General features: G+C 37.8%; 1 protein-coding gene across 1 annotated transcript in view; it reads left to right on the plus strand.

Annotated features, from left to right (window-relative positions):
* TBC1D5 (TBC1 domain family member 5) overlaps positions 1–13,802 on the plus strand; it is a 350,320-nt gene that overhangs the window by 205,599 nt on the left and 130,919 nt on the right. The window contains exon 14 of the mRNA XM_068404675.1: positions 4,185–4,357. Within this exon, the coding sequence (XP_068260776.1) occupies positions 4,185–4,357 (173 nt within the window). The remainder of the gene's footprint in view (positions 1–4,184; positions 4,358–13,802) is intronic.

The following is a 13,802-nucleotide window of genomic DNA, read 5'->3' on the forward strand; positions in this document are numbered from 1 at the left end:
CAGCCAAGGCACTGATTATTGATTGCAACTTCTGTCCCCACAGATCCTGTCATGCTTTGAAGATTTCTGTTAATGGGGTTAATTTCTGAGATGCTGATGAACGACATTTTGATGGATACCATTTACTTATCTTATGCTTTTAAAAATGGCAAGCCAGCATATATTATTTGATGCACTCAGCCATGCTGATAGTCAGTCAGTCTGACAGTCAGCAATGTGTCAGTGCTGCATTATGCCAAGGTGCACAAATGCTGCAAGTGACGAATAACTCCAGTTTTGGCACTTCTCCATAAGAGGAAGCTTGCATTAGTTTTGATACTCAGAATCTTTTGACACTTGAGCCAGTGTTTAAGAGTCCATCTTCTGATTTTGTGAAGATGGCTTGAAACCCACAGACAACTAATGATGTAAAGGCTAATCTGAGTATCGTAGAATCACAGAATCATAGAATGGTTTGGGTTGGAAGGGACCTTAAAGATCATCTAGTTCCAACCCCCCTGCTACAGGCAGGGACACCTTTCCACTAGACCAGGTTGCTCAAAACCCCATCCAATCTGGCCTTAAACACTGCCAGGGAGGGGGCATCCACAACTTCTCTGGGCAACCTGTTCCAGTGTCTCACCACCCTCACAGCAAAGAATTTCTTCCTAATATCTAATCTAAATCTACCCTCTTTCAGTTTAAAACCGTTCCCCCTTGTCCTGTCACTACATGCCCTTGTAAAAAGTCCCTCTCCTGCTTTCCTGTAGGTCCCCTTCAGGTACTGGGAGGCTGCTATAAAGTCTCCCCAGAGCTTTCTCTTCTCCAGGCTGAACAACCCCAACTCTTTCAGACTGTCTTCGTAGGAGAGGTGCTCCAGCCCTCTGATCATCTTTGTGGCCCTCCTCTGGACTCGCTTCAACAGCTCCATGTTCTTCTTATGTTGGGGGCCCCAGAGCTGAACTCAATACTCCAGGTGGGGTCTCACAAGAGCGGAGTAGAGGAGCAGAATCACCTCCCTCGACCTGGTGTCCACGCGGCTTTTGATGCAGCCCAGTATACGGTTGGCTTTCTGGGCTGCAAGCGCACATAGCCCGCTCATGTTGAGCTTCTCGTCAACCATCACCCCCAAATCCTTCTCGTTAGGGCTGCTCTCAATCCATTCTCCACCCAGCCTGTATTTGTGCTTGGGATTGCCCCGACCCGCGTGCAGGACCTTGCACTTGGCCTTGTTGAACTTCATGCAGTTCGCACAGGCCCAGCTCTCAAGCCTGTCAAGGTCCCACTGGATGGCATCCGTTCCCTCCAGTGTGTCGACCGCACCACACAGCTTGGTGTCATCGGCAAACTTGCTGAGGGTGCACTCAATCCCACTGTCCGTGTTGCCGACAAAGATGTTAAACTGGACCAGTCCCAATACCGACCCCTGAGGAACGCCACTTGTCACCGGTGTCCACTTGGACATCAAGTCATTGACCACAACTCTTTGAGTGCAACCATCCAGCCAATTCCTTATCCTCCAATGGTCTATCCATCAAGTCCATGTCTCTCCAATTTAGAGACAAGGATTTCGTGTGGGGTGGATTTCGTGTGGGGCAGTAACAAATGCTTTGCACAAGTCCAGGTAGATGACATCAGTTGCTCTTCCCCTATCCACCAGCGCTGTAACCCCATCATAGAAGGCCACCAAATTTGTCGGGTATGATTTGCCCTTAGCGAAGACATGTTGGCTGTCACCAATCACTTGCTTATTTTCCGTGTGCCTCGGTATAGTTTCCAGGAGGATCTGCTCCATGATCTTGCCAGGCACAGTGGTGAGACTGACTGGCCTGTAGTTCCCCAGGTCTTCCTTTTTTCCCTTCTTGAAAATGGGGATTATGTTTCCCCTTTTCCAGTCAGTGGGAACTTCACCAGACTGCCACAACTTCTCAAAAATGATGGATAGTGGCTTAGCAACTTCATCCGCCAGTTCACTCAGGACCCATGGATGGACCTCATCAGGTCCCATGGACTTGTGCACCTGACTAACTAGGTAGTCTTCTCATATTACAAGTTCAAGTAGAAAGATTTTGATGTTGAGATTTCTATACAAGAATCTATGCCTATAGTTGAGAAAAAAATACAGATCCGTTGAGTCATCAGAGTTATGAGCGCATGAAGTGGTCAAGCTGAAATTAAACTCAACTTGAATAAACCAGAATAAAGTTCATACCCCAGGCATGTGCCAGCTCATGGAACATGCACAGTCTATGGATACGTAGAGTTAGACTTGTATGATTAGTTTCAAAGATAAATTGATATTTTTATGCAAAAAATTACTATAGACTGGCATTTAACATTAAGGCAAAGTTATCATATCATACTTCAAGAGTGGTTTTCTGTATAGATTAGAAGGAGATTAGTGGATACCCTTTTTCAGTATTTTGCGTCACATTAGCATGTGACAAAGAAAATAATGAAATGGGTCTGAAACAACAATAGGAAATAGCCATACAATGGAGAAACAAAAATCAGAAAGGCTGCCCAATTTGGTGATGAAGAAGTTAATAGAATAACTAAAAAAGCATGTAGGAGAAATATCCTTTCTCAATGTACCTGTGAAGAACTTTAGTATTTAAGTAAGTAGCAACATTTCTTATTACCCCTAAGATGCTAGACGTTTTATTTTGAATTTCTGTTTGGTAGAACAGAAAAGATTTTGAATGAAAGGATGCCATTTCAGTGAGCTTTATTTGACAGTCTGAGGGAGCTTTTGTCAAGCAATTTGCTAGGGCATCTTAAATGAATATGTCTTGGTACCACAATAGCATGGCAAAACCACTGCACTGTAATAGACAGATCAGTCCCTTTGCTGCAATTGCCATAGCAAAGCAACAATTAGGCAGAATTTAAGATACAATTTATAATCAATCAGATCCTTAAATAGAAACATTTTACCTGAAATCACTGCTCAGCATCATACAATATTTTCTGCAGTACAGAAATGGAATAATTAAGAAAAAATATATCAAGCAAAGGAGATAAACATAAAAAATAGGCTTTTTGGTAGAAATTATTAAATGTTTGCTGCCCACTTGAATTTTGAACCGTGTTGTAAATGATTGTGAAATATGGGTACTTCTCTTCCTTCCTTTTAAAATGCTGATTCAGAGAGAATGGGGTTGAAGAGGGAAGTATAACCATAGGAAACAACCTTGGGGGTAGTTTATACAACAAAAAACACCTTTCTTTGTTATTGAATGTTAAAAATAATGTGCTTTTCACTGTATTGAACCAAGTGAATATGTCTTTCAACAGTTCAAGCTGTAATGAAGTCTTCTGAAAGTATTAACCCTTTGACCTTGATAATGCTTCTCTATGAATATACTGAGCAAAAGGGTAGAAAAACAATAACTATTTTTTTAAAGTGAAGCTTTCAGGTCAGAGAGCCATGATGACAGATTGCAACAAAGTCATTGCAAAATCTTCTCTCCTTACTGTTACAGTTTTTCCTCTTTTATAACTTTAACATTGTTCCTGACAGCTATATTCTCCATTTCCCTTTCCCCAATCTTTCTCTTGATAGGTTTGACTTGTTCTTTTTTTATTTCTCATCCTCCTTTTTACATGTTTCCTATTCAGTGGCGTTCACTACTTGCTGCATTTCTTTGTAACATTCTGTTTCTTTTTCAATAATACTTCACTCTTTTGCAAGAAGAAAAAATTTAAAGCAGTATCAGGTTCAAGGATGCTGATACTCCAGTAGTTTTCTTCCTCTGTTTTCACTTGGTGTGTGTCATGTTGTAGATCATGACATAGTTTGCACAACCTTTAGGTATGCAATTTATTGTCCTCTGAGGGCATATATTCTCTACTAAGTTACCATTCATCTGCTTTGCTCTGGACTGACACAGACTGCTGATATTAAAGCTAAAATAAAGCTGTCAACACTTTGTCAGAGCATGAAAAGTAAAGCACACACGTAAAAATTGACATGCAGAATGAGGGGATGAACCTTGGCATGCCTGGGAAGGGGAATCCCACAATACCTTCCACTGAAGTGGATACTTGAGATTAGTCTTTTGCTGGAAAAGAGATGAGTTATTAATATTTTTGTGTTTATTTGGAAGCCAATGATTAGAACAAAACAGATCACTTGTAGACAATCCCTTTAGACAATAAGGCTTCATGGGATGTTCTTTTTTTCCCATTTTCGGTGTCTGCAGGAGAAAGATGCGATGATTCCACCTATGCCATTTGCAAGGCCACAGGACTTAGGCCCATCCATTGCTATTGTAGCGAAGGTAAACCAAATTCAAGATCATCTGCTGAAGAAACATGATATTGAACTGTACATGCATCTGACCCGACTGGAAATTGCTCCACAGATTTATGGACTGTAAGTGTTTGCAAAGCATTATTTAATTTAATTCCTTCTATTTTTATTTCATTAGGACATTTTTTCTTTAAATTTAGGGTTAGAGGAATGAGGCTAAAAAAAAATACTTCTTATCTCTTAGAACTTATTCAATTGACAGCATTACAGTAAATGACACCCCTGTTGTGTTTGTGACAGTGGCATTCCCAGTGCAGATAAAGTCTGTTCAGCTACATATTAGAGAATTTGACAAAGACTCCCAGTGCAGTGATGAAGTATGTACTGAATCGAGTACATATTCTACCTGTGGTTTTCCTATAAGAAATGGGATAATAGGACACAAAGAAGGGGGAAGGGGAAAATTATTAGCGTTGAATGCTTTCTTTACTTAATTTTATCACCTGTTCTGAATCAGAGAACTTTCCCCTATTGCAATAATGGGCTTTTGGATACTGGTAATGTAATACAGGTGTGATGGGGCATGTTAAAAGTTAAGGCATGGAGATAATAAAGTGTCTGTATGCGGAGTCAGCCCAGGAAGTCCTTTTTCCCTTAAGCTGTCTCAGATCCATTCAGCTGGTTGTGTATTGTGTGCCTCCGTTCCAGGGAGGCTAGTAAGCGACTTTGGATGTGGCCTTGTCCACGTGTTTGCACAGCATTGCATCCAAACCAGTTATAGCTGCTGAGGTCAGTCTGGGTCAATACAGAGCACGCAACTTGGATGAACCATAAGGAACTGTGAATTGACTGTGGTTTTGAGGAAGAATTTTGCCTTCATCGTCTGGAATTCTAGACATTTAATTCATTTTGATCATTCCTTAAAAAGTTGGCAAGCCATATGTGCAGTTGCAGTGACAGAAAAACGACACTTTTAGTTTTTTTTTTACTTTTTGGAATGACTTAAAATAAGGTTGGCTTTGCCTTAAATGAAAAAAAAAAGGGTTTAATTTATAGGTGTGAATTCCCAAATGCAATTGTGAATTACATTTTACAACTCAATAGATAATGTAGAAAGGGAGGGAAAAGGCGACTGTGTAAATATCAGGCCATAACTGCAATACTTAACATTAAAGTCTAATTTGATGTATAGCAAAATGGAAAAATGCTTCAACATAGTATACCCTCAAGAGGAGAGTTGAACTAAGACTCAGTAGTAGTCCCAGACTTAAAAATAACATATATTAGGAAGATAAATGTAATTCTACAAAGCTTATTTAAGTAGTTTTGATGGGAATGGGTTACAGGGAGAAGAAGAATAAGCCAAGTAAACTCAAGGTATTAGAAGTATGAAGAGGACAGATTGTCCTATTACGGAATTTTTTGCATAGTGTAGAGTTGTGTGTTTGCTTAATATCTTTACTAGTCTGGAAGAGAAAGCAAGCATCCCTAATAAACGTCAGGGGTAGTAATGAATAAGTAGGCAGTATAAATACCAAGAAAAACAAAAAGACAGTGTTTCTTTTTTATGGAGGCTTATGAAACACACAGAAAATAAAATAAGGTAAACCTCAGAAGTTTGCAAACAGATATTTTGGGGCAAAAATAATTCAGTATAAGATTTTGCTTTTCAGTAAGAGAAATAATTGAAAGAAAAAATTAGACTTTAGCTCAAAACAACATTATAATAACAGAAGAACAGTGCAGTCTGGTGTGGCATAAATAGAACTGAATCTGAATAAAGAAATTTACAGTTAAGGGAATGAATTATGAGAGAGAGCTTCAAGCTGACTATCAGGAAAACCTTACTAACAGGGAGCTGTTAGACTGTAAAATAATATATCAAAATTAACAATGGATAAACCATCAGAATATTTTAAAAACAGGCTTTGAAAAGCTCTTAGAAATGGGTGGTATCATGGAGAATGAGTCTGCATTGGCAGAAGAGGAAAGTAGGTTGCCTGTGAGGTCATATGCTTCTCTGATTTCTGATCTAATGTAGAGGACAGGAGAAAAAGAAAGGGAAAGGAACATGACTGTGTTGTATTATTCTCACCTTTAATGATGTCTGAACTCTTCAGAAAAGTAATTTCCAGTAGTGAGCCAGCTGACAGTCTCAGATGCCGGATCTTTTCCTATATTTAACACTTCTTGAACTAGAAACGGCATTTCTTAAACATAATAGGTTATTAATAATTGCTAAACATAATTCAAATGCAGAATTCTTGTGAGCTTTTTGTTGAAGTTTATTGTTTTACTGAAGTTTGTTGGATTTGCCAATAATAAATATTCATCTGTCAGCCTTGATATCACTCAGAAAATACACAAATGGTAAAAGGAAGACTGAGAACTTCCCTCAAAAGATATTATGGCATTCCTGGTGAAAAGTATCAACATGAAAGACTTGTATTTAGTGGCAGTCTCCCCTAGTCTGAACAAGTTATACGGTGTACTTTTTAAAAAATACAGTATTTTATACTTTGCATCCTTCTATAACATTCTGGGGCAAGGTAGAAACAATTCTTACTTACTCCTTGAGTTTTCATGTGGTTCATTTCAACCTTTGATGTTTATAAATAGTCCTTTTATTTTTCAAACACTAGGGAGACTTGTTCTGCTGGGAGGTCAGGTACCCTAGTCTGTTGTACATTTCTGTGTTCAGAAACTGTCCTTTAAAATAAAATGTGATTACAGACTTCTTGAAATTCTGCTTACCTCCTTACAAGACCAACTTTAACAGGCATTTCAGTATGTGTGGTACGACTCATGAATTTTGATTGCTGTCCAGTAGTGCAAAGGTTGTATGCTGGTTTCGTGGGAAAGTATACTCATTATAGTGTTTATCATATCGAGGTGAAAAATCTGTATTTTTTTCTTCATCAGTTAGTCCTCTGCAAACCGTGGTGTCATTTGCCGCAGCCTGGTATGCCAGGCTGCATGCTAGGAGGTGCTGCCAGTTTAGAAAAAATCTTCGTTTCTCTGGGTAGTTTACATTTTGTGAAGTTTTAGCTCAGGGTGATGGATTTCTTTATCTTTTGGAGGGCATCAGTGAACAGGCTTCGCATTACCCAGCTATCATCTCATTTCATTGCAGATCAGAAAGAGAACGCTGTTAGGTATAGCAAGGTATACCAGGGTCCTGGCTATGCCATACCTCTGCGCTCTGGTCGTTCAAGTTGGTGTCATATACAGTAGCAGCGTTAGCACAGGAATTTCTGTAGCTGGATATATTGTGAGACCGCACATTCATTCACTTGCAGTCAGCTGCTGAGTATCCCTGTGATAATTATTCAGCCGCTATTAATATCAGCCGAAATGGAACGAGCAATACAGAGATAAAGGCCTTGTGTCTTATCATTCTTTAGTCTTCTTCATTTGCCATGTCTCTAGCTTATTTTTAGACCCTAAGATAATGTTTTGCAGAATAACATTGTTTCACATTCCTGGTAGCACTGCAAATGGCATGCAGTCGAACCAAACTGTAATAATTATCTAATCATGTCTAATTTTCTACTTTGTAAAGTAAAGCACAAGAATGGTTTTAAAATAAAATGGAATTGATTACATTAACAGTTCAGTGACATGCTTCCTGATAATAAACTTTTCTCTAAATAACAACAAAAAAACGCTAAGATTGAACAAAAAGATTGGATACTCTGAAAGGTTGACAGATTGAATATTCAGTTTAATTGTAAAATTAGATGAGTTAACAATGATTAATGTCCTAGGTTAAATGGTGTTCTAGTGTTAATTTCTTTGACCCTTACATCTAATTCATGTTAAAGTACAAAATAATTATTGCACAACCATTCTGCAGTTTCTGCAGTGGACAGTGTTTGCAGTGCCAAATTAAGCAGGTTGTGCTCTCAGCTTGAGAAAGGACAAGGTTTGAGGAAGGTCTTCATATATCTGTATTTTAGGACATTTTTTTCCATTTATAGTATTTTGTAGTAGAGGACTTCTTTTACATGTCATTGAAAAAAAGAATCAATTGAAAAAGTCCCACGTGATATCATTATTAATACTTTATTTTATGTACTGAGTGTTTCGAAGTGAATTATATTGCATCAAATGAAATTCTCATAGAACTACATGCAATAATAGAGCCAGATCATGTAAATATATATGATAGAGTTGTATAGAAATAATATACACACAGAAAAAACAAAAAGCTTTATTTAAGAAAAAAAATTAACTGTTGGCATAAACTCACTAACTTCTGCATCATAACACTGATGGCAGTTTTATATTGGTATAAGCAAACTCTTTCTAAGCACATATCCAACAGACAATAAAGCACATGCAGAAGTGAGTGTAAATATTTCATGATAGCTTAATCTCAGTACAAAAAAGGCCTTCTCAGAACATTCAATGCCGATGACTTTGCCTCCCGCTGCCACTCTGCTTTATGATGATCAATCAGATAGACGTACTGCCTACTGCAGTTCGAGATGCAGTTTCAGCCCTTTAGGCTGATACCACAATTACACTTCAGGAAAAAGCCTATCCCATGAAGCAAAGGAAAAAAAAAAAAAGAAGAGAAGGATGCAGACTAACTTACAGGGTAACTAGGCATGAGTGTAGATTTGGAGATAGCATTGGAAAGGTTATGTTACAGCAAAGTCAACAGCAGATGTGCTGCTCCACTATTACTGTTCTTAGTTGCTTTGCTATGAGCACTGCTGTGGGGCATCCACCTGTTCTAGTTTCTTTCCCATGCCATTATGGTATCAGGCAGTACTCTTTTCTGTAACCATATTGGTGTCTGGAGGGAGAATTTAAAGGATTTTACCTGTGCAGTAAAGGAATGTAAATCATATTCATAGTATCAGAAAAAAAAAAAAATATCCCACTAGTCATGAGAATAAGAAATCTTCATGAGCTCCAGAAAAAGTAGATCGAAGATCAGTTTTGGTAAGGAGAACTTTACAGATGATCCAGGATGCCTGGGTTTATTTTGAATTCTCACACTTCACAAAAAAAATGAGAGAGATTATATATGGCATTGTCCAAACCAATTACAGTTCCTCTGTAGTTTTTAATCCAGTGCCATCAATTAATTGGACAGCAATTACAATGAAAGCAACTTTGAGCTATTGTGCATGTAGTAGGGGAATCACCAAAATCTGGCATTGCTGTAAATGAGTATCTAGCAATGGCTAAGACTAAGCAAATACAGTCTGTCTGAACAAAGTAAGAATTCTCATTTGAATGTCCAGGACAAAATTAATCCTGAACTTAGTAACTGGTATTGCTGTTGATTTCAAGTAATTATTTTCTGTTTGACTTAAACAAACAGAAACATTACATATAAAGCAGATTTTAATGGAATATAAATCCTAATTTGTCTGTCGGTAGAGGGCTTGTTAAGGATTTAATGCCATATGAACAGGCCTTTCTAAGAAAGGTTACCATCAAATTGTTGGTCCTGCAAATTAAGAAGAGATACAGTCTACTGGATTTTTAGATGAAGCTTTTGGGGACTGACTCAGACATCTGAAGACTTTACTATGAATTCTATCTTGCATAGTGAAAAAAGTATTGTAAGAAGAAACCTGTAAGTTCAAAGTTAGGTGACAGAAGAAAACACATCTTAAACTAATTTAGAAAGCTACAATGTATTTAGATGGAGAGAGGCATTGCCTCACCTACTGTTAACATACCAGTTGTATTGCAATGGTTTACACACTCAAAGGATTTGCTCTGTGCAAATAAATGTGGACAACTCTTGAAGCATCAGGGTAGGTATCTTACTTTGAGGCAGCAAGCAAATCCTACTTAACTCTAGAAGCTGCTTTTCTTCTGTTTTGAAGTGAGGCTACTCACTGTTTCATGTTCTTAAATGATAGATATCTGTTGCTCATTGTTGAGTTTCTCCGAAATGCTTTCTGGTTCACTGGTTGAAAAAATGTGTATTTCATTTTGCGCCGTTTCTTATTGTGTATTAGGTTGAACATTAATAGTATGATGAACTTTCAATTTTATCCTTTTTCACGACTGTCACAAGTAGTATTTTAGTCTTACCTTAGACATAAGGTTTTAGCATATACATAATGTAAAAGCCCACTCTATAAACAGAATGAAGGATTGGTTGAGGTGTCAAAAGTGTTCATCTGAATTTTACTCTCCTGCCACATAATTATGTGCTGAGATGATAATGAGTAGTACTGGATGGCTGTGAGGATGGAATGCAGATTTGTCATTATGTTGCTCCTTGCAGGTGATGTGCTTCCCATATGAAGTACACGGAATTATCTTTATCTGCGAAAGAAACAAGCAAGAAAGCTTCCATTTTGACTTTTGTCACATACCCTTAAAAAAAAAAATACCTGGTGGCATAAACATAAGTAGGCTTAGAGACCAGTGGATTTGAATAGAATAAATATCTTCTGAAACCTATGATGAATTTACTAGGAATATATACAGGTGTTTGGAAGGCTGTCTTTGTCTTTTGTTTTTCTTTTACTTTTGTAGTCAGTAGCTATTGACTATAAAAGCTGAACAATGAATGGAGAAGTTCTACTCTAGTAAGGAATTTAAGGTGCCATATATCAAGTATTTACTACTGTTTTGCTTTCTTTATACTTAAATCACATCAGCTGTCCAGGTTAATCAATCAGCACCATTTAGTTTAATGCATCATTTTGTCTCTTTGAATGACACAGAACTTAGTCTAGAAAACTCGTGTTGGAAATTGGTACAGAAAAGGCAATAGGTAGGTCAAGTAACTGTCGCAGAAGGCAATTATCTCAGCATATGCCTAAAAAACGAAACTGCTAACAAGCCCATGTTAATGTCATGCTAGTAGGCAAAATACAGCACTTTGGACTTGAGCACTTGCTAACAACCAAAGCATTTCCCGTAGAATCCGGGCCTGTGGATAATTCATGTTTTTGTTAACCACTGCTTCATCCTCACTGCTTATTCTTACTTGGTCTATCTGAATCAAGTTAGTATTGGGCATGCAAACATATGTTACTAGCACACCCTTTATTTTCCTGTGAAGACATACCTTTAGAGATGATAATAAAGTAATGAAGAGAACCATGTGCATCATCCAGCAGGGAAAGATCATCCTGTCATCAGTCCTTAAGATAAAAGCCAATACCCAAAGATAGTCTGAAGACTAATACAGACAGAAGGTTGCCCTGAGAATCTTTTGGTTCTTTTGCATCATCTCGATGCACATAAAAAAAGAGCCGCACAAAGAGAAGCCTCTGCTAGAATACAGAAAGGACCCTCAACAAGATAGAATACAAAGCGGACATTCAACAAGAGCAATGGCAAGAGATAGTAAACACAATTTAGTGCCTAAATTGTAAAATTTAAAAGTTATACTGTTGTCTTTAAACACAACTGGAATCAAGTGGGTAGTGCAGAAAAGAGAATTTTGTTTGAAATCTTTAAACAAATGAGCATGAAATACTTAAATGCACAATGTAGGCCTGTTGGAAGCACAGGAGTTAGTTTTCATAAAAAACTCAAAAGTTTTTAATATTTCGTTGTTATTCCATGTCAGAACAAACTAGGTCATTTTGGATTTTCATGGGTGGGGAGAAGAATGATGGGGAATTATGTTTGAGAAAAAAGCAATAGTTAGTGAACTGCCTTAAGGTGTGGGGTGTCAACTTCAGGGATAGCAAGATATTGGGTCTGAGTCTCCCTTGGCCTAGGAGGACATGTTAATCATCTAGCTCTTCGGGGTCATTTTCGTCTGAGTCCTTAGTTTTAGCAGAAAATTATATCCTGAAACCACAATTCATCCCTAATGAAAATGTTGTTGAAAATTAGTGAAATAGTAATTCTGTAGGAAAATGGCCAGTCTGCATTTTCTCTAAAGGCGTCTAGCTGCCCAGTAGAATACAGCTAATCTGGAAAATGAAAGGCAGTATAGTGTCAGCGTTGGGAAGAATGCTTCGTTTTTGCTTTTTCTCCCCACAAAAGTAATAGTTCACCAGGTATCAAGTCAGTCCGCTCTTTTTTCCACTTCAGATACTGAGCATAGTACTTGGATAGCCATTTGTACTCCTGTGGACAGTGCTCTCTCCCCCTTCAGTCTACCCAAATGTTACAGACTGAGGTGAGAGGTTTGGGGTGGGGCAGGGGGGGAAGGTGGGGAATTCTGCAGACAACCTGTATAATTCGGATTTATGTTCTGAGTCTTCTCTGACAGTTGTTTTATTGGGAGTTCTTGAGTTGAATAAATACATGGCGGCATTGGAAGTGTGTGCAACAGGAAAAGGTCCTGCCCTGAAAATAATACAACTGACTGTCCTAACTTTTAAAATGGGTGAGCTGGATAGTAGTTCTCCATGACATTGTGAACCTCTTTCCAACATCTTGCTAGAGTTGTAGAAGCTTCAGCAATGAAAAAAACTCTTGTTCCAAATGGGTGCATGCCTTGAATATCTTTTCTGGTTTTGATGTGGGTTTGAGCAAGAATTTTTAAAAGTATCCTATGAAATATTAAAGCAAGCCAGCCATATCTGAAGAATAAAATCCATTAACACAGGTCACAGGAATAGGTTGTTCAAGAGTAGTGATGTTAATTAGGGTACACAGTTTTGTGTAACTTTTGCATATTGTACGAATTCACGATATTTTAGTCTAGGTAAAGAATGAGAAATTATGTTTGAGAAACATTTCTAAAAATAGAATTATTTTACCAAATTAATGCTGTAAAAATAACAAGAATATTTCATCACCCCTCGTACTGAATGTAATAGCACGAGGTCCTAAAGGGTTAAGTTATATAACTTAGCGTGAAGGTCCCACACATTTTGGCAAGAAGAGAAAATCTGTGCACAGCACTGCAAAATAGAATTGCCTAGTGAAAAAGAACAAAAGCAGACAAGAGTAGGAGCTGGTTTCAAATACATGTTTTGAAATCAATGAATGAGTCACACTGGAATTTTTACAGAAAGCCAGGAGTGCTGCTCTTATATTTTCTTCCTCTGAAAACTCTCTTAACATACCATTTGCAGCTTGATATCGACTGCTATTGATGACTTCCTTGAATTTCCCAATAGCAGTGTTTATAAGGAAAGGCAGCAGTGGATGCACCCAGACCTTGTTATTCAGTATTGAATGTATTGATGACAGGACAATAATTCTTCCCAAATTTCAGAGAAGCAAACAGCATCACCCAATATAACATCAGCTTGGGAAGTCCACAAGAGAGCATCTCTTTTCATAGACCTTTACATTGTCGTCTGTGATTTTTAATGATCTGCTTTTCTTTACTTCTTATCACTTTATTTGAAATTAGGACCATGTTAGCATGCTTTCTCTGATTATCTTTATATAATTTTTTTTGTCCTTGAAGTCCGAAAAAGTGTCCAATACAGTGATCTTTGAATGCCAAACAAGCAATATATTTTATTTTGCTCTTGGTATTGAGCAAAGGGAGAGAGAAAAGAAATTTCTCATTTTCTGTCCTTTAAGTTCATACTATAATATAAGGTAATAAAATATAACATAATGAAATTCCCCCTGCTTCTGATTGCTATTGCTCCTGCCAATAATGCTA

The sequence above is a fragment of the Nyctibius grandis genome, chromosome 7, assembly GCF_013368605.1.
Source record: "Nyctibius grandis isolate bNycGra1 chromosome 7, bNycGra1.pri, whole genome shotgun sequence".
Classification (NCBI taxonomy): Eukaryota; Metazoa; Chordata; class Aves; order Nyctibiiformes; family Nyctibiidae; genus Nyctibius; species Nyctibius grandis.